The 27957-nt window shown below is 41.3% G+C and overlaps 1 protein-coding gene across 3 annotated transcripts in view; it reads right to left on the bottom strand.

Annotated features, from left to right (window-relative positions):
* The window catches only part of Dlc1 (DLC1 Rho GTPase activating protein), a 323702-nt gene that overhangs the window by 152120 nt on the left and 143625 nt on the right, over window positions 1-27957 (bottom strand). The window contains exon 1 of one of the 3 annotated variants that reach the window (XM_057752362.1): window positions 3180-3486. The exons of the other annotated variants lie outside the window; for them this stretch is intronic. Within the exon in view, the coding sequence (XP_057608345.1) occupies window positions 3180-3318 (139 nt within the window). The 5' untranslated portion in view covers window positions 3319-3486. Of the gene's footprint in view, window positions 1-3179; window positions 3487-27957 lie in introns of those variants that run through there. 3 annotated transcript variants of the gene reach the window in all.

The raw sequence follows: 27957 nt of genomic DNA, 5'->3' as shown, positions 1-27957 counted from the left end.
CTATATTACCATTGTGAGGTACAAACACTTCTGTAGGTATGTTTTATTGTAATTGGCTTCCTTCATGATTCTCTATATGTTCTTACATTTGTAAATATATTGAGAAGCAAGCCACAGGCTTTATCAGAACCCCACAGAGACCCATCTTAACACAAGGCCAAGAAGCCTTGTGGGGAGCAATTAAGAGGCAACTGATTTGGGGGAATGAAATACATTTTGATGCCAAGATGTCCAGGTACCAAATAGGAGGGAGATGAGTGGGCAGCACAAGGCGAGCTACGCTTAGACTGTGAGGACCTCAGAGAGGTGTGAGAAAAGACACTCAGTTCAACAGACAGGGCTGTGTGCCCATCAATCACAGCCATGCCCATCAATCACAATCGTCCTCAAGTTCCCACTCAGTGACACAACTGCTCCTAAGTAAGGGTTGGGGACATGGGTCAGAGAAACTTAGGGGTTGTGGCCGGGCACAGAGTGGGGAATACATAGAAGTGGGTGAAATTAAGACTCTATTCTGTCGTTTCTCACAACTGGGTGGCCTTTTCCTAGTGGCAGTTCTGTATTTTGCTTTTTAAAGAAGGCAGATCCTTAAAAACGGCAGAGTCCTTACAGGATTTTGAGGCAAGGGGAGGTAAATGACAGGTTTTGTACATGGCATAATTTAGAGCATCATAAATAGGAACTATTAAATTATGGGCGGGAAGAGAGAGAGAGAGAGAGAGAGAGAGAGAGAGAGAGAGAGAGACTGAGAGTAACAAAGACATGGGAGAGACAAAGATAACATAAAAAGAAAGCTTAAAACTTCTTCCCATGACCAAACTCTTTGCCTGGGTAGAGACAGCCCAAGTGTCTGGTGGTAGAGAAGCTGGGTTTAAGTCACTGGGGCCATCAGCACCATGGCAGCCGCTTTCGAGTCACTATGTGCAGAATTATTTTCCACTGGATGTTTCCAGTTCCCATCCCTGCCACCTCATTTGTTTCACAGCGAAGAGGGAGGTGGGGACTTTCCCACTACCCTCCGTTCTGCAAGGAAAGGCCAAGTGGGGTTGTCATATAGTGACGATTCTCACTGCTGTGCAGAAAAGTGAATCTCCATGAACTTTGAACAGCTGTGGTTCAGTGTTTCGGCCGGTGGGAGGGCTGAGTGCGGAAATGCCGGAGGGGAGGGGGCGGGAGTAAGAACTCTTGAGGGTTGCTACAGACCAGTCTCCAATTTACAAACACTGACAGTGTCAGTCACGAGCCAAGGGCCGGGGAGTAAGCAATGGTGCCCAGGTTCCCAGTAATTAGCGTCAGTTGTCACCCAGGTTCTTTTTCTCTGCCCACACTTCCACTATATAAACATGGTAATGTGAAGAATTCCTTCAGCGTAACTGGAGTAGCAAAATCCTATTTGCTGCCAGAGCTACGGGAATGCTTCATTTTCCATCACACGCCAAAAGTAATGGCTGTTTTCCAGGTGGTTTGTATTAATGACTTTATATCGGCTCCTGCATTTGGACTCCACAAATAGATTGTTAATACATAAAACCAGAACCAAACCAAACCAAACCTGGGAAGGACCCAGAACTTCCATGTCAAGATTTTTGAATTTCAAGTTATCTTGTCATAATTCATAATTCCAAGTCACATTCTCATCCTCATCTGTCCTCAGTTGTCACACTCTAGGTTTTATGACAATTGAAGAGGAAATCCAAGAAAACAGTCATGTTTCAATTTGCCTGAAAAGATTCAAGCTAAAACAGGAAAACATAATCAAACATTGCTATATTAATGATAAGAAATAGTTCTTTTCTTTCTTTTTGGGGTCAAACAATTCTAGTTGGGTATCTTGCATATCTTATGTTTTTGGCTTCCTTCGGTTAACTGCAGCTTGTCGTTGGATAATTGGGAAAGTTTGATTGCTTTAATTAAGACATCCCATTTTGTTTTCAAACGGTAATAACATGGTAAAATTTAAAATAATTGGTTTTTTTTTGTGCCATGCTTTCTGGCTAAATTTAATATTGTTCATCCTTTCCTGGTCCTGGGAAGTATTATTTAGATCAACAGAGAAAAAAAAATTTCGTTTGTTGTATGGTGTGGATCACATGTCTAACCTAAGCCTTGGAGAGGTGAAGGCCAGCCTGGGATACAGAGTGAGACCTTGTCTCAAAAGGAATAAACAAATCACATTCATTCCAATTAACTCAGCCTACCGTGGTATGAAACTTCATAGTCTGCCTTATCACATTCTCACACCTTAAATTCCCCTTCTGTGAGTCCCGTCGAGACAATCTCTTGATATCAAGCGACCTTTGTCAAGAACATCGCCCAGAAACCTGGTTCAATGTTTGGCGGCGTGTTTCAAGCTCTTAACAATTCCTGGAGTCCGTCCAGGATTCGGAAAACAACAAAAAGCCGAGAAAACATACTCTTTGACCCCTCCACGTGGATGGCATAGTACATAAAGCTCGCTCAGCGCACCAACGAGGAGCCCTAGAAGGCTGTTGGCATACTGCTCTCCTCCCAGGGACGTTTGCCGCCACAGTGAGAATACACTGTCGATTTCAGAATATTTTTCCTACCTAGAATTAAACTGATCTCCTGTTTTTTCCATTGGGGTCCTTCAAACACAGTCCTGCCATTTGGCGCCTATCACGCGAGCCCTGGAACATCTGAATTACACCAATGTATGGATGTTTTATTGCATCTCAACCGGCTGCTTCTGGCTTACCTGGTACCTTCTTGGAACTCAGAGCTTAGGTTGGAGGAAATACCAGCTGACTGAGGTCGGGTGGGTCTCCCACTAACCCTGCCAGGCCCCTGGCCTGCCCCAGTCAGGCCAGGCCACTTCAGGCCAGACTGCTCAGATGACTCTCTACCGAGGCTCTGCAGAGCTCAGGGCCACTGCCTGCAGTTTGTCATCTGCACCGCTGATTTCCTGACACTCCAAAGGACCTTGCTTTTCTTCTCAAGGTTAAAAAAAAAAAAAAAAAAGCTCAAAACCCTTAACTGGAAACAATCAGACCAATAACAAGAGGCAATAAAAGAAAAAGAAACACCCCCACCCCTGAAATGTAGAGGGCCAGAGCCTGCTATATTCCAGCTGATTAGGTTGTTAATTCGCGAGTTAATGACAGAGTCGGTGCATTCAAAGACTTTCTGGTTAGTTCCCCGCTCTCCCCCATGCCCCTCACCTGCCAGCCTTCGCTCTCTGGTGTTTTTCCAGATAGCATCCAGCGCCCTGGCGGTGGAGTCCCTGATGTGGTCGCTGAAGGACCTCCGCAGCGGGGGTCTCAGGGGCCGGGCCATCACGTGGTCCTTGGGATCCCCCATCCACCCGCGAGTGACTTCGGGCGGACCCCTGGGACCCTCGTTCCTCCCGGACGTTCAGGACGCAGGCATTGCGGCTGGCGCTGCGGCCTCCGGACGCGGCTGCAGGCGGCCTCCTGGCCCACAGCCCAGTGCGCGCCACGGCCACATCTGGAAAGGCTTAGGGCCAGCGGCTCCCGCGCCCGCTATCGGGATGCGCCCAGCGTAACCCAATCACCTCGCTCGCTATGCGGTGCGGCTTCCTAAAGATGCCTGCCGCTCCTTCCTCGCGACCGACCGAGCATGGAGCAGGGCAGGTAGCCCTGTCATCCAGGTTTCTTCTCATCAACGCAGCGATTGATGTCCCTGACCCCAGGTTTTAGAGCCGACTGACTGTGAGACCAACGCTCTCTTTGAAGTTGTGGTTACACGGTAAAGCAGGCACGGCTGCACTGTTTTTTAAACGGTAGCCTGAGTTTTTAAAACAAAATGTTCACCAGCTCCCTGTATTTCCTCTCCAAGCTGCTCCTTTCCAGTCAGTGGTTAGTGGTTTAGTCTGATAAGCCCAGGCTTTGCCTCAAAATTAGATTCAAATATGCCCAGGTTTTGCAACACCAGCTTTCTGAGTAAGCAAACTGATTATTGGTTATATATCAATTACCCATCTCAGAAGATTTTTTTAAAAAATAAGTTCCAGGCAGTTTTTGTACAGTTTTGGGAATGAAATGTGAGCCAATTGCTTCCCCCCCCCGCCCAGGCATATTATTGCGTTTCTAAAAGCCAAACATTTATGCCAATGGGTTTGGCAGGTTTTCTGACTTTAAATGTCTCCCTCCTTTCTCCTTTCTCACTGTCCCCCGATTCCACGTCATAGCTTTCAAGGTTCAGCAGGGAAGCCGAGCTCCGTGGCAAGAGACAGCATCAAAGGGGCCAGCCAGGTTGTAACCTATGCAAGACGAAATGACATTGGACAAGCAGCGGGGCAAATTGCCGAGTGCTGGGTGAATGCTCATTGTGACCGTAATTGTTTAAAGTCAAGAAAGCATTTTTAACCCACCCTGTTCTCCGGCTCTATGGTTCTGCCTGTATCTGCTTTTCCAGACACCTTTGCCCACTTGATCGTACAGAAAACCCTGCAAGCGAGAGTGCTCAGAGGTTGTAACTAACAGCAGTAATTACAGCTCTGTAATAATCCTAAAATACATCCTAAGATTTACTGTTCCCAATTTGTTAAGGCTCCCCAGGCTCCTACACTGGTCTGTTTCGATTGCTATACTGAAACACTTGAGGCTGCATGGTTACACGGAGGTTTATTTAGTTTGCGATTTTTAAGGACGTTTTCAAGAGGCGCTATTAGATTGGCCTTTCTCAAGGGCCTAATGGCAGGTGGCATTATTGTTGCAAAGTATGAGGAAGGAAAAGGTCAGTGCGCTGGGCAGAAGGGAGAGAGAGACTAGGGATCAAGTTTTCTCTTCTTACCACAATTCACTCTTGACAAGACTCTTTCTGAATCCCATGTCTGTTAATCCAGCCCAAGATTAGACCCTCAGAGACCTCCATGCCCCACTAGGCTGAAGCACTTCAAAGTCCTCCCGTTTCACCAAGGCTCAAGCCCCCAACACTGATGCATCCTCTGGGGAGCAACTTCAGATCTAGAATATAGCGTTATAAATAGACAAAGTGGTGGCTAGAATAGGAGGGGAGGGGAGGGTGGAGGAGGAAGTGTGGGGAGGGACAACAGACACCAAGGCACCTTGAAAAGTCAGGAAAACTACTGCAGTAGGTGTTTCCTAAAATATAGATGCGTATGGAAGGAATTTTAAAAGAGAGCCAAGGCCCCAATAGACATCATGTGCTACCAAATAAAACTCCCAGTACCAGAAATGAATTACATAGTTTTGCATTGATGCCCAAAGGGATCTCATAGCTTACTCCCCCAATATTATAGGCTTTTGCCTAGGCTATTGGTTACTCTCCATAACAATTTTTTTTTTTTTTTGCTTCGAGACAGGGTTTCTCTGTGCAGCCTTTGCTAGCCTGTAATTTGTTCCATAGATCATGCTGGCATAGAACACACAGAGATCCACCTGCCTCTGTCTCCCAAATGCTGGGAGTAGAGGTATTATCACCACTGCCAAACCTACTCTCCACTACATTATTATACGGTCATATTGCTGAAGATAACAGGTACTTACGTCATTAAACATGATGATATTGAGATGGTTTCCAAGTAGAAAATTCACCCCTACTGACTATTGTACATGCTGTTGGAAGATAAGTGTATGCTTGTTACCAGAGGAGAAAGTTTATCCATCAATATCACCCATCTCTGAACCTTGTGACCTATAGCAATCGCTCCATTGAAAAGAGTGTTTCCAGTCAGACAGCAGAGGTAGCCACAGTGAATAACCGAAGATCACTCCGGAGCCTTCCTCTATCACAGTCCTTGGCAATTGGTAATACAGCCATCATTTGGTACCTGTGTAGAAGGGGCTCTAGGACCCAGAGCTAAAAATGGCAGCGAATGTTCCAGTTCCTTTAGGCAGTGGCACAGTGTTGGGATAGACTCTAGAATGGTCTTCAAACACGTTTTATATTCTCTCACCTTAATTATAATACCTAGCACAATGTAAATGCTGTGTCAAGAGTGGATATAATGTATGGTTTAGAGGATGGCAAGAACCTTCCTTATGCTGCAACCCTTTAATACAGTTCCTCATGTGATACTGACCCCCAACTATAAAGCTATTTTCTTTCTATTTCCTCACTGTAATTTAATACTGATATGAATTGTAATGTAAATATCTATGTTTTCTGATGGTCTTAGGGGATGCCTGTGAAAGGGTGGCCTAAAAGTGCCCATACAGGGGTCGTGACCCACAGGTGAGAAACACTGCTTAGGGGATGGAAGCATCCTAAATTTGCATTGTATATAAAGATGGAGTGTTTTATTTCTCAGTGAATATTTTTGACCCTTGGTTGAATATTTGGATGTTTGTTCCTTCTTGTAGTTTATAGGAAGTGTTATCCATCCATATTAGCTGATTTTCTAATCTCTGAAGCTAAATTCTGGACAAGAGGCATATTAAGGGTGGAGGTTGATCCTGGCTCACACTTCAAAGGTGTGCATTCCATCAATGGTGACAGGCAGGGCTAGGGGTGGGGCTTGGTCCTTGGCAACCACAGGGAAGGGGAACAGGGATTGCCAGTGCATAGTAGTGTGGTTTTCTCTTCCCTTTCTTAGCATTTGGAACCCCAGTCTATGAAATGGTGCCACCCACATTTAGGGTAGTTCTTCACTGTTCAGAAAACCTCTTTAGAAATATCCCCACAAACACAAACCAAAGTGGTATCCTCCAATTTATAGCCTGGGTATTTCTTAACCCAACCAAATCGACCTTCTAAATGAACCCGTGGCAGTGCAAATAACTACCCTTTAGAAACTAGAGTTTAGGTAGTTAATTCCTTGATCAAATTTAGCAAAATTTGAAATATCCCCAGTTTTTATGTGACTGAGGAGTGAGGCCAGATTGTAATAACCAGCTCCGTCCCAGCTGGGGATGGGGGACAGAGGGTTGCAGTGTCTACTGGTTCCTCAAGATTCTACTGGAACTGTAGGAGAAATGATTTCACAGTTCTGCAGTTCCTTATTTTTGTGATACAATCTAATGTTAGCCACAGGCAGAGCCACTCTGGCCAGGCAAAGCTGTGAAAACTCTTTCTGATCCCCGGAGAGCAGATTCTTATCTGTGTTTAAACCTAGAGAGCTTGACTTAAGTAGGTCTCTAATTGTTTCCATTTCAGACAATTATCTTGCCTTACTAATGTATTATAGATCTTATCCAATTCTGTGTAATTTATTAATTTGTTCTTCTGGGAGCAAACACACTTTACTATTTTATGATGTGTTTAGGTCCTATTTTCTTTGATTTACTGAGGTGGGCATCTTCTTTTCCAAAGCTCTGTAGCATAAATGCACTTTGGTCTTATGGTGCAACTTGTTTTTATGAAGTCTAACATTTAGGACCACTCAGGGTGCTACTCTGCGGTTTCTAAATAATATGAATGATGATGGGGAATGGAAAATGTGTGTGTGTGTGTGTGTGTGTTTTAAGACCAATTGGAAAAAGGTTATTAAAACCCCATTTGGTTAACCCCTATTAATGATTTGGTCCTTGCAATTGAAAAACCAGCTTAATGAATGGCAATGCCTAATCCAGCATAAACCTGTCTAAAGGACTATGATTTTACAAAGGAGTTCTCCCTTGTGTAGATATCCAAAAGGCCAGTTCAAGGAGAATTTGTAGAAAGAAGGGAGCATCCTTTGGTCTAAGGAATGTCTACATCATGTTCGCTCTGACAACTGCTACCTGGCATGTGGGATGTATGGTAACGACTGTTTCCACCAGGAAGGTCGTGATGTGCACATTTGCTCTGATAAGTGGCGATTTTGTGTCTTGATCTGTTCCTGTATGTGTAGCTGTGGGGATTATATTCTGGTTGAGAACCTCTTTGATAATAAATATCATTAAATTTTCTTAGCCGAGGAGAAAGGGGAAGTAGTGATGCCTCCAGAATTTTCCCTATGTTATGATGTCATTCTTTTGTCCTGATTTCGGAAGTCTAATTCTTACAAAAAGCAAGCAAAGCCACTGTAACATAATGTGAAATAAATCATACACTTTAAACTTATATTGATTTAGTAAGATCTGAATATGTAAGAATAAAGCAAATTTTAGGTACATTTAAAATTATAGAAGGAATCAAACCCTCCATCTTATTCTTCATTTTTAAAATTCTTCTATTCATTTTAATTATTTTAATTTTTCAGCTTTTCTTCTTTATAGCATCCAATTCTAGTATTTGGATGTGAAGGAGTTCAGCACGCTGGCGCAACTATGCCATTTCTCTGGTCACTATGACTCCTTAATCTGCCTTTAAATTGTGGGTATCCCAGCTCCTAGTAGTCACCTCATGCGTCTTGCTGTTGGAATCAGGATTAAATATTATTAACATTTTGCTGATTTGGGATCCTAGCACTGCTTTCTGAGAAATAACCAAAAAGCTCAGGTCTTCTGTTTTACTTTCACATAAAACATAACTATACTAATTACAATAAATGTTCATGAACAACTGCTAGATGCCATTACTTTTTGAATTATAATAATTATCATGTCAAATGTCATGACTAAACTACTAATAGAATCAAAAGAAAGTTGGCTGACTTTACACACTCAGTCATGTTCATTTAGGGATAATATAAAATTCAAGTAGGAATTTATGTACTTCTTCATGATAATTTAACTTACTGATCATAGCTTTTCAGCTGTATTATTAATGCATACCACACGTTGAGAAAAAGTACATAAGAACTGTGAGAGAATGCAAAAAAAATAGCAGTTGAGTCCTACTATTTTCTCAATGTCAAGTGTTTACTGGTAGCAGGTTTTAGGCAACGAAAAAGGAAGCCCAAATATGACCTGAAAGTTGTGAGGCAAAGGTCAGAGATCAGCTAGCATTCACAGAAGGGAGTACCCCAGGTGAAGAACTCTGCTTCTCTGCAGAGAGATTTTTCCTGCTTTTCACTAAGTACTGCTCTGGTTCAGGAATGAGAAAGATCTTTCTAAGCTAGAAAAGATGACCAGGAGTCAGTAGGCAGATCATTTCCTGAAGCTCCCACCAGCTACTGTGATTTGTGAGAATCTCTAGACCAGTCAAGTCAACAATGAGGCTCAATTGGTCCTAGACTCAAGACTCCTCTCGATCTTACAAGAGAAGAATAGAAATAATAAAGATAGAAGCAGAAGTCATTAAAATCAAAAGCTGAAAAACAAATAAGACTATCAAAACCTAGTTCTTAAAAAAAAAAACCTAGTTCTTTAAAGAGATTAATAAAATTGATTAGTTTCTAGTTGAGTTAGCCTTAAATAAAGAGTAGGTACAGCAAGATCACAGAATTAAAGGCTAATATTAAAAACTAATTGTAAGTTTTAACAATGACTATAAGATAAGATAATTAGATTCACAGTATGATGATGAAAGAGGGACACTAAGTTAAAGTTGACAAAAATACTTGTGTAAAAACGAATGCTCAGAAGTTATGAAACCTTGCTATGAGAAGTTAATGAAGATTTAATTACAGGGATATACCATGTTCATGGATTTAAGGACATATGATTGCCTGATAACAGTTTTCTACAATCTAATCTAAAGACTTTGTACAAAACCAACTCAAACCTGATATATAATTTTGTTTCTGTTTCTAAAAAACTAATAAATCAGTTCAAAAATGTATAAACAATTATGAAAGACCTAAACGGCCTAAGTGATTTCAAAAGAGAGCAGCCATCTTGGAAGATTTCCATTCTCTGACTTTCTGATGACTTCTAAGCAGTGATAATCAGCAGGGTGACAATGCCTTTGAGATATAGGTTAGACAATGGAACCAAATAGAAGATTCTAAGACTACTCTGCTGTTGCCCGACTCTTGGCTCACAGCTTAAATCAGAGGGTGGGTCGAGGCCCCTTTGGGGGTCAGACGACCCTTTCAGAGCAGTCACCCAAGATTAATCACACAATACATGAAGCAGAAAACACAGATATCTACATTATGATTCATAACAGTAGCAAGTTAAAATTATGAAGTAGCAGCAAAATTAATTTCATGGTTAGGAGTCTCCACAGTGTGAGGAACTGTATTAGAGGTCACAGCTTCACTGGGAAGTTGAGAAGCACTGCCTTGAATAAACATGGAGGCTAAATAAACCATAGGCTACATCTGTAAATGCAGCATTAAATCTGGAGAGGTCCTCTAACTATGTTCCAGCAAAGGAGCAAAGAGACTGAAATTTACTTCCCAAAAGAAGGGTCATGAATGGCAATAGGTACAGCAAAGAATGCCCAGACACATTGACCACCAGGAAAAAGCAAAATGGAAGGACCTGTAGATGCTTTGTATTGAAATGAAAAAGATGAACCACACTAAGAACTAATTTGTAAATACTTAAGGTTGTAATATATTATTCAAAAATAACATGCATATTATTTAATATATATTATGTCATATATAATTTATATTGTAACATACACATATATATGTTGTGTATATATGGTTAAATATATTCTCATTAACTAATCATAATCTCCAAATACTCCAATATTATTCCATTATTATTCAATATCCCAATAAAAATATTCATGTATGTAAAACATGTATGAGTATATGAATAGCTGCTTTTCTCATTTTGTAAATAATTATACAAAAGTCTTGATTATAGGAAAGAGACTCACACAGTGACTACAGAAAGCTGGGGTGGAAGTATGGATGGGGCGTCATTAATCACATGTACATGACTTATAAAAGAGCCAAAGTTAGTGGGGTACCGAAATCATACTCCAAATAGATGCATGAACCTTTTGTTTTGTGGGGTGATTAAAAAATTTCAAAACAATAAACTAGGAAAACACAATCTAAAAAAACTAAAGGAGTGTTATTATTTCTAATAAAGTATTTTTGCAAATAAAAAAGAAGCTTGACCTAAAATAGATGAATTCTAAAAATAAGCATTTGATGCAATAGTTGGAAATGAAAGCATAGAATAAAACCTTAGGGTTGAAACTTTAGGGTAATTTATAGCTCTCGAAGAGAATCCAACCATCAGACTGATGTGACTGGAAGCCAGATACATGCACACCTTCGCAAGGAGACGGATAGGAGATGGTCTTTCTCACACCAAGGAGGAAGTGACCTGAAAAGGGTTTGTACATATTCTAGAGTAATGTGATGATTGGATCAAACTGTATTGTGATAAGTCACTAATTATTATTATTATTTTTGAATAATAGCATAGAAAAACTTGAGTTTTATCTTGATAGATTAATTTTACATTAAATACGGATTATATCAATGTTTATAGTATAATAGAATACAAATATTTCAACTTAATAAAGGTAGGCTATGATTATATTGAGGTATGCTACTTGTGTGAAATACATACTGCATTTCAAAGCACATGGTAACACATTAAAAACACACTTATTTAAGTGAATCAGCACGTGCTACAAGCAACACAAGTTTCAGAGATACTTCTCAATAAAATAGCCTAAAAGCTATTATAAGTATTTTAAATAATGCAATCTTAAGTATTTTAAACAAAAAGTCATATTTTAAAATGAGGAAAAAGCCATTTCCTACTGTTCTGATGACATAGGAGGCGGTAAGGAGAGGAAATCAGAGGAAGGAAGAAAGAAAGAAGAGATCTCAGAAAGGGAGGGAAGCTCCCGGAGCCACTCAGCTCTGTTAGAACTGCTCAGGGAACAGTGACCTCACATGTCACGGCTAAGAGCATCCACAATGCGAAGGCCAGAAGGGACTTGCAGATGGTGCAGGGCAGTAGAGACTTCTCACCAGTGCCCCTTCTGGAAGATGTCATTTTGGGAGGGGGTGGAATCCTCTTGTTAATAGATGTAAAGAAAACATGGTCTCCATTAAAGACATTTGACGCCCACATGGCTTTCCGGCCTCTTGAACTAGGTCTTAGGAAGCCTTTGCTTTGCTCTCTCTGCTATTTCACTTGCTTGGACTTCCTGCTCTGTGAGTCTCTTCAGTGTGTGGTCAGCGGCTGGTTTGAGTCTAGATAGCTGCCAGCCATGAGCAAGTGAGAGGAATCATTTAAGAATCGCTTAGATTGCTCAACACTTATTATGCCTATTTGATTCTAATGGTAAACAAATTCATCTTATTCTTTCATTGTGTTTTTGTCTAATTTTTGTTTTTTACATGACTTTATCTTCGCTATTGTTCTGGCTAGTTTTATGTCAACTTGGCACAAGTTATCATCATTTGAGAGGAGGGAACCTTAGTTTAGAAAATACTTCCATAACATCTGCCTGTAGTTTGACCTGTAGGGCAGTTCCTTAATTAGGAATTGATGGGGTGGGGCGTGGTTCAGACTATTGTGGATGGTGCCACACCTGGGCTGAGGTCCTGGGTCCTATAAAAGAAAGCAGTCGAGCATGCCAGGAGGAGCAAGCCAAGAGAGGTACTCATCCATGGTCTCTGCAGCAGCTCCTGTCTCCAGGTTCCCGCCCTGTCTAATCCCCTGTCCTGACTTCCTTTGATGATACACTATGATGTAGAAGCATAAATCAAATAAATCCTTTCCTCCCCAGCTTGCTTTTGGTCATTGTGTCTCATCATAGCACGGGTAACCTTAACTAGTAAAATTATACGGTTTAATCATCTAGGTGGAAAAAAAATAATTGGTCGTGAAAACAAGTGTGGGAAACCTCACCCTGAAGCACACCTATAAGGTGCTAAGAGACTGCGATTGTTTGAGGGCAAACATCATTTTATGAACTTCTGAACCAGCCTCTGTGCTTCAGTTGGGATACTGATGCTCTCAGAGGCAGATGTGTTACAAGATTGGCTCTGAGGTGGCACAGCTGGGAGGTGGCAGAACCTCAATAGCTGGACCCCCCTGGGAAGTCTTTGAGTCCTTACAGTTGCCCTTCAAGGGCAAGGTGAGATCCACTCCCTCATTCCTTTGGTGCTTCCTGAGTCACAGTGGTGACAGTCTCCCCACTTCTCCACTCTCACCACAGTGCCATGTGCCACCACAGATGCCAAACAGTGACTGCTCCGGTTCTGCAAGGGCCAAACAGCAAGCCACAATTTGTAGGTCAATTATTTTAGTATTTTCTTAGAAGATGCCCCGCCTAACATGCTCAGGGTTTACCAAATGCTATTGGCTCCTTCTTTGTTATCTACATGGTGGGGCAGCAGTGGGAAGTACCATCACTATCTCAAGTAGGAAAAGGAAAAACACCCTCACAGGGAAATGGAAGGGAAGCGGTTTTGCCTTTGGAATTTCATGAAGAATAAGTGAGTGAAGGGTTCACATCTGGCCCGTAAGCGAGGTTGTCAATGATGCAAGAACCCTGAAAGCTAAAATCTTGAAAGAAAAACAAAGGATGGCTGGCAGCAGGAAGTGAGAGGGCAACATTGCCCTGTAAGTGTGAAGTGTCGTGATTTAAAGCAGGCCTCTTTGCAGGTCGCTTTGCTGCAGTAAATGGCTAGCGTTTCATACCAGGGTCACGGGTTCTGAAATCAGTTTGAAAGTCAAGCTTCTTTAGAAGCAGATATTTTCCTTTGCTTCTCCAGACTCGTGCCCTCTTTCCTTTATCCTAACAGCGTCATCTGCTGTCAAAGAAACCGTTGAGTTATAATAATGTAGAAGCTAATTTGAACAAAACCTGTCATGCAAACCAAAAACATAGCTCGAAAATATGCAACGCTGTCCCGTCTAGTCAAGTCTTTTATAAAAAGTGATAGTGATTGCTATCAAATGGCTTCTGGTATGGTATCTTTTAAAAGAAACGGTTCCTGACTTTATTTTTTTCCTTTTTACTGTTGAATAAAAGTTAAGAATAGGCCTATCTAGATCTCGCAGTTGGGGTAATACCACTGATTATGAGATTTAGTGTTCTTAGTTAAAGTTATAATGACTCTCCAAGGCCTGTTGAAGCTTGGAATTATCCCATTTCTCTCTCCCTCTCTCCCCACACACAAGTTTGAGCTCCAGCTGGCAAGCTACACAATTGCATCATCAAGCCTCACGCATTCCCTCAGTCCTGACATTGCCAACACTTTCTTTGCCTAGAAATGCCTCAGATTCTCCCTTCCAGTTTCAGGGCGCCGATCCCCCCATCCCCCACTCCAACCTCTGTGGACAACTCCAGCTCAGGTGACCTCTCCCGCGGCTAAAAACGTCCAGAGTATCTTGAGGATTTCACAGTTTAGTGCCGACCACTTATCTTGCTCTGCAGGCTGTCTGCGCACTGAAAGGACGTGCTCTCAAGATCTAGAGAGAGGAAATCCTGAGACAGCCAAACAGGCTGGGCAGGAAGGCAGCACAGACCAACATCACTTGCTCCCTGCGTTTCCCTTTATCAGGGCTTTCAAGTGCAGGGAAGAGGAAGCGGGAGCGAGAGAGAACAGAGGGCCAGTGTTTGGCTACACTTAGATCTGCGGCGTGGAGTAGGGGCCAGCAGTTCCATTGAGGGGAAACCCAGAATTCCTTTCTCTTGTAATGGTTCTTGGTAATGCTCTCAGGGCTGTTTCAAGATGCAGCTAGTTTAGCTCTGAACCAAGAAAGGGTGTATGTGCGGGGCTATAGGAAAAGGTAGATGGGAAACAAGAACCTGGCTCCCATATGTGTAGATGTATTGAATGGTGGTGGTGGTGGAGCAGTGTGGCATCCAGCTCCTCCTTCTATCCCCGCCATATAGTATGTGGGATCATTACCAATATTTTCAAAGGCTGCCGACTTTCTCAGACTGAATAATAAGTAGGTTCTTCAGAGATGAATAGTGCAGCTATGTGATGTATGAGCCTTCCTTGGCATTCTCTCTGTTCGATACATTGTATATCTATGACTTCTTTCTTTCCCATTGACTACAGCCTCTGCATGTGCTGGGTACTGCATACTTTAATAAGGGCAATATGGCTTTTAATTGACACATTTTTGCTTATAGGCAACAAGATAGAAGCTTTTAAGCAATTAGCCAGTATCATGATAATTTGTCTTAGTCCTCAGAAGGATTTTGTTCTATGATAATGTTTTTGAAGCCAAAACTGAGATTATGTGTCTGTGGAGGAAAATGGGGTTAAGGCAGTCAATGGCATTGGCAGCAGCCAATGGTTGTCACGTTGGTGAGACTCCTCTGGAGAATGCACTGACATTTGTGATAGCTGGACCCAGAAATCTCCCATCAGTATGTCTGGAAGCTTCCAGAAATATGGGGTTTTCTTTTTTGTTTTGTTTTCAAAAGGCAAGTGTTTTTCAAAATTAGAACAAACCCTTTAACAAACATTTAATTGATGAGCATTCCTTTTTTTCTTAATCTATGCAAAATACCATTTTCCTTTTACTCAGATAATTATTGAATGATATCTGTGAGAAGTGGATCTTTGATTAATGAATTGTTTTGTCAGATCGGCCTTTAGACCTGTCTGTGGTGCATTTTTTTTCAGTAGCAAATTGATGCAGGAGGGTCTAGTCCACAGTGAGAAGGTCTATCCCTGAGTAAGAGGTAACAGGTTGGCTAAGAAAGGGGTACCAGGGTGGCCAAGAAAGGTAGCTGAATAAGCTAGAGGAAGCAAGACAGTAAGCTGTGTTCCTTCTATCTGCTTGCTCCTGCTTCCAGTTGCTGTCTTGAGTTCTTATCCTAACTTCTTAGATGATAGATTAGAGTCTATACTTTGAAATAAACCCTTTCTTCTCCAAGTTGGTTTTGGTCAGTGTTTTTATCACAGCAATGAGAAGCAAATTGACACAATAATAGAGAAAATCTATCCTACTAATGATAAGAAAGGGTACAGAGGGACAAACATTGTCTGATGGAGTTATGTATAGTTTTCTAAGTGGAGGAGATCCTGAGAGGGTTCAAAGAATAGACCAATATAGAAATTTGAAGGTGGCAAACGGGCAATTTTCTGAAACATAAAGGCTAGACCCTGGGGTGGAGAGTGTGGGATGTGGAGACCTGAACATCCTGAAGGCAAGTCTAAGGAGGTGGCTGAAGATGGGGTATCTCCCTGGATGAGTAGCTGGGGCTAGGACCTGTGCAAATACATCTTGGATGAGATGAGAAAGCTCTCCATGTGAAAGAGTAAAGTCAAAGAGGAAAAGACAACCCGCAGGCCAGTGTCCCATCACTAACTTAAGACGTAGGAATAACATCAATTTCCTTAGCTATATACGATGACAGTGAGTACCATGAAACCAATATGTAACCTTGTATGCTTTATGAATTTTAATATTACACGAAATAAGTGAAATCAAACCCTTTAATTGAAAGATTAAAAAGAATAGGAAAACAATTAAAACAAATGCCAAGGCACCGTGTCTAAGGGATTTCTAAAATATTATCCCATAGGGTTATTCAGATATTTGTTCTTATTGACATTTATATCCTCTATGTGGAACCAGACACTGAAAGAAATATAAAAAAGTTAAGTTCAGGTGCATCATTAAAAAAAAACACTATGAGGAAGTCTCATGCATGCCTATTCCTTGAAAACAACAAAACAAAACCTGAAACCCCAGGGGTTAAATAGTTTCACTAAAGAAAACAAAAGCGCAGTAAGCTGAAGTCATGGGAAATGGTGTAGAAAGAACAGGAGGCTGCAACCCTGCCGCAGATGGAGCAAAGCATTTCCAGATGTTCAGCCCTGTCTATGGACCAGTGCCACCAGTGTGGCTTACTCGGGATCTATCAGGAACGAACACAAGGAGAGTTTCTTGCCCACTTCTGTCTGCAATCGAACTAAACCTACTTTGCTGAAATTTTATATGTCATTTCCTGTGGGGCAATGTCTGTGCTTCTGTGATCTGCAGCGAGTCTCAGAGAGCTGGAGTCTGTCCTAGACGGGAATGCTTTCCTAAGGCCCGGCAGTACACGTTATGCGCATGACTGTCTGTACATCTCCATGTGCAAGGGTGCTTTGAATGTCTCCAGCCTACTCTCTTCTAGTCTGCATCACAGAAAGGCCCTGTGCAGGTGCAGGTGAGGATGGGGATGGAGGATGGGGTGTGTTTACGTTTTTGGTCCCAGGGATCTTCTGATTAGCTGCAGAATGATACATGCCATCTCAGAATCACGCCCACAAAGTCACACTGAGATGAACCCCTCCTCCCCAAGCAGTTTTTTTTATGGGACAAGGCTCCAGATCGCCATGGCTTGCCTTCTATTCACTGTGGAGTCAAGGATGACCCTGAACTTCCCGTTGTCTTGAGTGTTGCTGGGCTAGCAGGCTTGTGACACAAACATTCCCATGTTTGATCCCCAGAGCATCGTCCATGCTAGGCAAGTACTCTACCAACAGAGTGACAATCCCCAGCCTCAGCAAACTCTACTTTTGAAAGGACCTACAATTCGGCTCACTGCTATATTATGAAACAATGGGAAGTTTTATAGCAAATGCAAAGTTGGCTCCTTGATCCACTAAAGTCACAAAATAAGAAAACCTTATGTCTGTGGGGTATCAGGACAGTCTGCTTGCATAAGAAAGGAAAGGGGGCAACAGTGTGGTCTGCTTACACAAGGAAGGAAAGATCTCCCCTTTATAGTTTCAACCAGAGGGGACCCCGGGGAAGCCTTTGAAACAGTAACAAGAAGAAAATCCCAGCAAGGCTGGGGACATGGAACAATTGGGAAAGTGCTTGCCAGGCAAGCATGAAGATCCAACTCTGGTTGATCGGTGCTGGGTGGTGGTGGGGACAGGTTAATCCTAGGTTAGCCATTTTTGGCAAATCGGAGAGTCTGTCTCAAAGAAAGAAAAAGTTGAGAGCAACTGGAGTGGACAATAATGTGTGAATACATATGAACACACACACACACACACACACACACACACACGAAACCTCCTCCCCACTATCCCATTTGGACAGTTCTAGCACATATCTCATGCTTTTTCTAGCATGCATGAGGCAGAGGCAGAAAGAGTCTAAGGTTTAGAGAAACCTGGTTTACATGCTGAGATCATGTCGTAATTAAAATAAAGAGAGGAAGGAAGGAAGAAAAGAAGAAGATAAACATTGCAGATATGCACCCACATAAGTATATTCTTTCCTTAAGAAACAAATTACATGGAATATGTCTAAACAAATTTAGAGTTTTTCTCTTGAAGATTATTTTACTTATAAAACTGTACCAAGTATCACATTCATGCTTTTGGTTTATAATCTTCTTAAATAAACCTATTTAATTATATGTCATGTTTATACTTCTCCCTCTGTGAGCTTATAGTGTTAACTATTATTAATTAGTATCTCAATAATTAATTCTAATGAGAAGACATGAATATAGTGCACTGAAAGTAAAAATCATTGAAGGAAGTAACACTATGGTCAAATTATAACACAGATTTAAAACAGAGTGGTATCCTGGGATACAATTGAGTGATTGAAAAAGGCATAGAAAAAGAAACAATTTACTTGGTTAAGAGAGAAAAACACACACAAATATTATAAGTAGTTATGGTAATATTGATTTGGATGAAAGGGATACTGAAAGAGATGAAATGGAAATATATTCTATGTGCTGAAATATAATTTTGAAGTAAAAATATGGTTTTATTACCTAATAGACAATATTATTGTGAAAAATTATGGTATTATGAAGCATTCACTCTATACTCAGATGTTGCTAGGTCTTGCGGGGGTGAAATGAATAAATAGAAAAATAGGAACTGGTTCTTTAGTAAGTCCAATTATGACACATTTTGAGACCCAAAGCATGTATATTAGAAATAGAGAATGATGGAAAACCTCACAGAGACATAAGGAATGGACCACTCAGAGATGGATAAACCATAATTGTCTCATTACAGGGATGTGGAGATGGACGTATAACCACCTAGGTGCAAGGAATTCATTTGCATTCCATCCAACAAAGAGGACCAAACATGTCACAATTCAGACCTGTTCTGCTGGTGTTTGCCAGTGGCCTCCTGGAACCTGGAGCTGTCAACCAGGGACAAACAATTCATGTTTTAGTTTGTGTGCTGTTCCAAAGGCTGTGATGCAATATTTTTCTTTCTGCTCTTGCCCGCCTGGAATGAGAGCCATCCCTTACAGCACACAAACATTGTACACACTAGTCCGTTTCGTTACTCAGTGCCCTGTCTCACTGTATCCTTCGTTTTGCTTTTACTAGAATACCACACTTTGAATTGTGCTTCCCTCTCAATACTGTTGTGAGTTTAAAATTGTTGTGAAAAATGAAAAGAAGAGAGGAAAAAAAAAGTACTCCTTTATTCCCCAAGTTTCTTTGTGGTGCCCAGCATTGGGTTTAGTGATATCTTGAACGATTACTTGGAGGCTGTGGCATGCTAGAGCAAGGCAAACAAAACATTAAGGCAGGATCAGAACCCATCCAGGGTGCTGAAGTCAACCATTTTCACTGGTCTGCATGCTGTAGCTGTAAAGGGGCACGGGTCATTACAGGAGATGTCACAGTGAGACTGCGACACCAGCAAGTCTTTAGAGCGACACGGAGAGCTAATTTGTAGGAGGGAAACAGGAGCAGCAAAAGGTCAAGCCAGCCAAAGAAAATTCAGAAAAAAAAAAAATGCAAAGTTGTTACCATGGCAACAGCGGAAGGTGCATGGTAGAGGAGGATGGCCTATAAGGTCAGAAAGGAAGGGTAAGGCCCTATTATGGAAAAATGGATTCATCAGCTGAGGAGTCTCGGCATTTAAGCACTTCATGCAGCCACAGTATGACTCTCTTCGTTCCCTTAGGAGCCTTGTAAGGCTTAGGTCCCTTGTAAGACAAGCAGCCGCATCTCTTGCAGCGAAACTAGGTGATGAAGTCAGCGTTTGCCTGAGCAGCTATCAAAATGCAGGCACGCTGTCATTTAACACGCTCCACCGTTTATGGACACGACCACTCAAACACCTGCTAGGATTCTGGCCCCAGAAGAACAGGAAAAATGTCTCCTTTCAGGAAATCACAGAATAGTGGGGAAAGCAGTTGATGAACGCACCCAAGCAGACCCCAGACTTAAAGTATAGGAAGACTACGGAAGCCATGAGCTTCCATTCATCCACGTTCTTTAATTCATACAAAAGAATGGAGTCAACCTGTACATCAAGGGGAATATTAAGACGTGGGCCTTTGGGATTCACAGGGATGTGTTTTCTAAGTTGGCTCGTGGTTGGGAAATTTTGCCAGCAAACATATTACCCTGTTGCGATAGCTGAATGAGGACTCCTTAGCAATCACTTTGTCTAAGCCTCACTTGTGAAACTCTTTATCCTTTCTACCTGGCTACATTCATCAGGATAAAACACTTTCCCTTGTTCATGATCCTCTGATTGATTATCTACAGTCTGTGCCCAATAGCAACAGGGACACCAGCTTTTTCTTGGGCATCCATTAATTCATTTTGTTTTAAGTGATGACACATGATTTCTCTCTTAGACTATAGGCCAAGGTTCTGGCTTAGATTTCAAACTCTTGAAAACAGAAAAATAAAATCAAATTTAATGCAGTCAATAGATGTTATTAAGAGAAGAATGTGGAGGTCATTTCATCTCAAACAGATCAAGGTCATTCTTTGTTATATGTAACTTCTAAATTAAATGTACCTTCCAGGGAAACCATAATAAATGTATAGTGTACCTTGTATACTATCGTCACATCATTATAAAATTAACCAAATCACTGGCCCCATGCAAGAACTTCTGCAAGGGACAGTTAAAGAAATCAAAGAGAAGGTCAGCATGACTTCTAACTCAATGAAAGTTGTTTGTTTTCTATATAAAATCAAAACAAAGGTAACTTTTGAATTTACTTTTCTCCAAAAAAGATAAAAATGGCAGATTAATTTTGCTATAGATGAAGTATTAGTGACAATTGTCCTCGTTAGTTTTTTGTCGACTTGACACCTGTTAGAGTTATTTGGGAAGAAGCAACCACAATTGAGAAGATGGTTTCATCCAACTGATCTGTAGGCACGACTGCAGGGCATTTTCTTGATTAATGATTAATGTGGATCATTATGAGTGGTGATACCTTTGGTGATCCTGGGAATATAAGAGAAGAAACTGAGCAAGCCAGTACGTAAGACTCCTTCATGGCCTCGGCATCAGCCCCTGCCTCTAGGTTTCTACCTTGAGTTCCTGACTTGACTTCCCTCAGTGGACTGTGTCTTGGAATATTTAAGTCAAATAAGCCCGTTCCTTCTTCCCAAATTGTTTGGGTCATGGTGTTTCATCACAGCAACAGAAAGCAAAGTCAATTAAAACACGGAAGCACAAAACTCTTCCATCTGCCCGTGCTGGTAGCTCATAGTCACCTCTTCATGTCACTAGTAGCCAGTCCTTCCCAGAGGAGGAGCAGGGTGTCCACAAGACTTTTTCAGAGAAGAAATAATAAGCTTGTCAAATACCATGAAAAGTCCTGACCATCACTATAGCGGCAATTAACCAGATTTTCATATGAGTCTCTTGTGTGCAAAATAAGCAGATTGTTCCCACACTATTTCTAATCCACTTGCTCTGTGCAGTTTGCCATATGGTGTGTCAAAGATGAAAAGGGGAACACATCAGGGAGACTCTGCATCATTGTGGCAATACCCATAAAGTCAATTTAGACAGAGGATTTATATTGGTTCATGCTCTTAGAGACTTCATTCCAAGGCCAGTTGGATCTATTACTCTGGACCAGAGGTGAAATAGAGCCCATGATGGAGGAAGCTTGTGACAGAGACTGCTCAAGTCGTGGAATCCAGGAAAAAGAGGAGACAAGAATTGGCCAGGGCAAGATCTACCCTCAAATAGCCTGCCTACAGTGACCAACTTCCTCAAAGCAGGACTCAGAATTCCACAGCTCTACCATCTTCCAAGAGTCTGCTAGATTTCTGGATGTGTTTTGAATGGATTTAGCCATTGATCAGGTCAGAACGTTGATGATCTGATCAGCTCTAGAAAGCATTCACAGGTACATGTGGAACTGTGCTCTGCTAAGAGAGGCCTCTCTCTGTCCCTCTACATTTACAGTCATGGTGGAAGGAGCATGATACTTTTATAAACACTACATATTGAAAGAAGAAGATAGCCGATAGAGCTGTCAGCTGTAGGGATCTGGGGTGACCACGCCCATTCAGAATGTAGCAGATGAAACAGATGGAACTAAATAAAAAATACCTATCAGGATTGATTGAAATAAAATTGAGAAAAAAAAGATATAATAAATCTGTTTTCCTTAATTAGAAGTATACTGAAAATAGAAAACTAAGAAATGTTTAGAAACTATCCATCTTTAAAAATCTCCTGAAGTCAAGATTTTGGCATTTAAGAGAATACTTACATATATTTTTAAAGGAATTCGTGATACCTAGAAGCTAACGTGTTTCTTCTCAATAGCCTACTCAAACACAGCCAACTTTTCACGGGTGAGTTTACATTAGGTTTCAGAGAAAATGAGAGGTTATGTGTGGGCATACCCTAAATTCTTTCCTCATAAAAAGCAGGCAAGTAGAGACCATAAAACTTAAAAAAAATGCGGCAAGTGAGTATTTATATGATATTTGTATAAAAATAGTTTAACTCATTTTCCTGAGAGTGAAAGTGGATAGAGAATTTGGAATGTTGGCCAGAGTGCAGCCCAGCCCAGAGAGAAACAATTTTAAGATTGTATGGAAACCCAGCAAGCAGCTGGGGGCTTCGAAGTTGCAGGAAGAGCGTGACATAGAAGATTCTACAGTTGCCTTTGACAGCATGACAGAAAGGGAAGCAACTGCAGATTTTAAATGTATTTTCCATCGACTCATTTATTTACCAAACATCAAATACTCAGAATAATGCCAGGTCCTGCACCACAGAGCCCAATGATCCAAAATTCTGTCTTTTGGCCAGCTTGTTGTCTAGCGCAGGGGACAGAACGAGGCTAACGACTTTAGTATTAAAATGGAGGCACAAAACAGACTAAAGTTTTGCAAAGAATTCTGAAATTGGGCAGTCCTATGATTTTTTTTTGCCCAATCAGAGCTCTTTGGTTCTAAAAATATTAGAAGGTGTCTTGGAGATTCTCACGCGAATAACACAATGAGTCAATGAGTCTCTTAATCAGACTGGGAAACTGGAAAGACTCTTAGTTTAGGTTTTTTTTTTTTCTTTTTCTTTCTTTCTTTCTTTTTTTTTTGTCTCTTACAAATGTTTTCATCTGCATTTCCCTTGTTACTGATCAAAGGCTGCCAAGGAAATTTATACCAAATGACACTCAGTGTGGGTTTTGTTCTTTACAGTGTTTACAAGGCACACGGGCTGAAATGATGGAAACCCGGGTTTCCCCTCTCACACATTGGTCACAAAGCAGTGTTTGTTTGCTAGTTCTTTGCTGTGTGCACCACAACACAAAGTTTGCCGAGACTGTGACTCTACTCTGTGCTTTTGAAAGATAGCTTTCACAAGAGCGCCAGTCTGAATTATTCATTATCTTAATTTTTTTAGTATTTTTTTTTTACAGGCAACAAAATAACCTCAAGGCAGGAGAACAAACATTCTAAGAAAAACAACCAGGGACTGTAGTAAAAGTCAGATTTGAAGTTATTTTTTTTCTCAATGGATGCTTTACTTGTTTATGGGGGATAGATCTCCAACTACCACTATTAATTAATTACTTGGCCGACATATTTGGCAGTTGTGGAGAAAGATAGGAATAAAAGAGGAAGGAGAAAAAAATAAAAATTTCAGAAGCATGAAATTTTTCACAATCAACAGTACTAAATTTGAAACACTTTTGTGATTATGGTTGTTGGATTAAACCTGTTTCCAGAATACCTACAAGGAAGAGAATTTTTCTGGGTTCATAAAGACAGCATTGTGGACTAAGATAGGCTCCTGACCTGGAGAAAAGGACAGCTAAACAAGATAACAAAACTTCAGCAGAAAGCACGTAGACTGTGCAGACCTAAACAGAGAACTCTCAACAGACGAATCTAAAATGGCTGAAAGACACCTAAGGAAATGCTCAACATCCTTAGTCATCAGAGAAATGCAAATCAAAACAACTCTGAGATTCCATCTTATACCTGTAAGAATGGCCAAGATCAAAAACATTGATGACAACTTATGCTGGAGAGGATGTAGGGTAAAGGGAACACTTCTGCATTGCTGGTGGGAATGCAAGCTGGTACAGCCACTCTGGATGTCAGTATGGCAATTTCTCAGAAAATTAGGAAGCAACCTTTCTCAAAGCCCAGCAATACCACTTTTAGGTATATATCCAAAGAATGCTCAATTGTGCCACAAGGACATGTGCTCAACTATGTTCATAGCAACATTGTTTGTCCTAGTCAGTACCTGGAAACAACCTAAATGCCCCTTGACTGAAGAATGGATAAGGAAAATGTGGTACATTTACACAATGGAGTACTACACAGCAGAAAAAACAATGACATCTTGAAATTTGAGGGCAAATGAATAGATCTAGAAAATATCATATTGAGTGAGGTAACCCAGACCCAGACAGACAAATATATGTACTCACTCATAAGTGGCTTTTAGACATAAAGAAAAGAAAAACCAGTCTGTAATTCACAATCGCAGAGAACCTAGACAACAATGAGGACCCTAAGGGAGATATAAATGGATTTAAACTACATGGGATGTAGAAAAAGACAAGGTCTTCTGAGTAAATTGGGAGCATGGGGAACATGGGAGAGGGTAAAAGGGGAGGGGAGAGGCAGGGAGGGAAGCGAAGAAACTATATAGTTCAATAAAAACAATAAAAAAAAGAAAGATTCATACCCCAGATCTAGGCAGAAGCAGAGAGATAAAATGGTCACATACCATCAAACCAGTCAACCAATCAAAGGCATAACCAATCAAAGGCATAGAAAGAAGACATAAATATAAATATATTAATACATATAATCAATATATGTTAATACAGTAATATATTTAACAGAATATGTATTTAACAAATGTTTAATATATATCTTTACAGAGAAGACATATATACACATGTACATATATATATACACAAATATATGTATGTGTGTGTGTTTGATTTTACATATATTAAAATCATTGAAGTTCCTAGTGGGAAACAAATGACACATTAGGTTGAACTGCACAGAGTTTAATTACAGTACATTTTAAAAGCCATACAGAGGGGCTGGAGATAATGGTCAGTGGTTAAGAGCTTTGGCTGTTCGCACAGAGGACTCAACTTAGGTTTTGCAGGGTGGTTCACAAATGTCTGTAACTCCCGCCCCAGAGGATCCAAACTTCTGGCCTCTGACGACATGTGCACTCATGTGCACCTACCCCAAACACTGACACATGTGAACAGGAGGTGGGGGGAAGGCAGGGAAACCAGTGTAGAAAAGTTCCAGTGAAAATGGAGCCTCCAGTGAGGGGGTTGGCAGGAGTGTGGGCTGAGGAGGAGTTGATGCTGACAGGACCACATGCAAAATAAGGGCAGGCAGGAACAGCTGGATAATCTGTGAGCCTAGCTAGACTGCTGCGTAGACAGGATCCAATTACACCACTGGCCTGGGAATACAGGGTGATTATGAAGGCGTGAGCAAATGCGGCATTATATACTTCTCAAGGACAATTGTTTTATAGATATTGAAAAATATTTGTTCACAAGAGAAAATTTTAGACTTGAGGAGAAAATAATTTCTAGAGAGAGGCTAAAATGCGACCAAGTAGGCCTGTGCTGCAATAACGTGTCTAAATCAACTCAGAAGATTGAAGAAAACGCTCTCTCTTCCACACGGACGGCTGCGTAGAGAGCTGTTATGTGGTGTCCCGAGGAAGCACACACGGACAGCAGCAACACAGCAAGCCGTTATGAGGCCCAACGGCACAGTGTTTATGTGCACAACTGTCATCAGAGTGAGCTAGGCTGCTAGAACTCACTGTGTGCTAGGCATTCCTGCGTACGCCAGTATCATGGGAGCTTCTTGATTTCCACTGTTCATTGAGAAGTATAAGGAAGCTTATGCTTACATTACATAGCTTGCTGAAGGCTAGACAGATAGGCAGCAGACGAACTAGAGAAGATTCTGGTGACTCAAGGCTCAGTATGTTTTTCTTTTGTTTCTTAATTAATTAATTAATTAATTTATTTATTTATTTATTTTTGGTTTTTTGAGACAGGGTTTCTCTGTGGTTTTGGAGTCTGTCCTGGAACTAGCTCTTGTAGACCAGGCTGGTCTCGAACTCACAGAGATCCGCCTGTCTCTGCCTCCCGAGTGCTGGGATTAAAGGCGTGCGCCACCACCGTCCGGCTCTTAATTTATTTTTGAAAGATAAACCTTAACTATATATTCCAGGTTGAACTTGAACTTGCGATCTCAAGTGGTACTGTGGTAGCAATACACCTCGTGCCTGGTCTATTGGGCCCATTCTCTAGGCATATAGATTTGGTGACTAATGAAGATGACGAGAATATTGTTGATTTAGGACAATAATATGTGCTGATACTTAATGCGGTTTGAATCTAATTCTTTTAAGAGTGAATTGATTGGTCCTAAGAACGCATATCGCGATCCTAAGATTACACATCCTGACATGGGTTGCTAAAAACAGTCTTCGTATTATTCGTGTCCGAGGAAGTGTTTGAAAAAGGTGCTGAGGAAATGCTCTGTTGAGAAGAGGAGGGGGAATCCCAACTTATTCTCCAGTGAGAGGCTGAGTTCCTGCAAGCAGGGTCTGAGATTTTAACCATAATTAATTCTTCAGAATAACCTGACACGATGCCTAGAAGATACAGCTGTTCAATAAATACTTCTGGAATAGGTGCACAGGATGCTGTCTCCCTGTGTTCTCGTTCAGGGTTGGTGCTCAGGGGAAGGAGAGCAGCTGCAGAGAGGTCAGAAAAGCGCTGCAGCCCTGGTGGAATAGAGGATGACCACCAGGAGAGCAACATGGGACAGGACAATACAGGCAACACAGCAGTGATGGGCGAAGGCGCTGCAAAGGCCTTTGTTTAGAGCCCCCTAAAGCCCAGAGGAGCTGCTTCCAGTTGGCTTGGATGAGAGGTCACACAGGTTAAAAATAGACTTTCTCAGTAAGGAACAATAGACTTGTGTTCATTTAACAAAAACAAACAAAAAAGGGTGGGGGCGGGGGGAGAAAAAGAAAAAGGAAAAGAAAATAGGCAGCCCTGAGGTTAGATAGGAATCTTTAATCCCGTTAAAGAGCCCAATTACCCAGGAAGATTGAGTAAGCTCTCTGCCTTCACCTTCCTGTTTCTCCCCAGTGGAACTTAAATGTAGGTCTTAAAGCAGGGAATAAAGAGAGTCTCAGTCATGTACTAGACACTTAGGATGTTTTAGATAAGTTTAGAAAGAGAAGAGTTAGATGGCTACACTCTGTCTCAATGTTTGAAGTAAATAATATTCTCTTTAGACCATGTGATCGGTTTCCATTATTCACAGAAAGTTCAAGTACAAGGAGTTATCTTGCCAGGTGAGCTCACTGATTTTAAAGACAGTCTTATTCTCCCGCTTGTATTTTCAGAAAATTGCATTTCCTCAAAAGCATAACACGTTGTCCAGGAATCTATAAAGTAAAGTTCATTGAGGAATATATTACGGTAATACAAATATTTTCACCCAGCTAAGAAGACGGGTTCTGCTTGAATGAATTCAGCACGAGTCATCAAGTATGGGGTAACCATGTGTCTGTGGCCAGGCAAGGTAATGGAATCCAAGTCTACCAACTTATTTTCTCTGTTTTAAATTTATATTGTATGTATGTATGCATTGTTGTATGTTTGGGTGAAGGTCAGAAAACAACTTCTGTCCTTCCACCATGTAGATCCCGGGGGAATTGAACTCGGGTGGTCAGGCTTAGTACTAGTGCCTTTACTGGCTGAGACAACTTGCTGCCATTTTTCCTTCTTTTATTGGGACAGGATCTCTCTCTGCAATCCTCAGGCTGGTCTGCCATTTACTATGTAGTTTAGGCTTTCCTAGAACTCAGCTGTCCTCCTGCATCAGCCTTTCAGGGTTAATTACAGGATTGGACCACCACATCTGTCCTGTACATTAATTTGAGATAGGGTTTTGCTAAGTAGCCCCAGGACAGCCCTGAACTTGTGAACCTCTAGCTTATGCCTTCTAGTTCTGGTGTGC

Source organism: Chionomys nivalis, chromosome 20 (assembly GCF_950005125.1).
Source record: "Chionomys nivalis chromosome 20, mChiNiv1.1, whole genome shotgun sequence".
NCBI classification, from domain to species: Eukaryota; Metazoa; Chordata; class Mammalia; order Rodentia; family Cricetidae; genus Chionomys; species Chionomys nivalis.
Note: the sequence above shows the minus strand (reverse complement) of the source record. Positions and strands in the feature narration are given on the sequence as shown.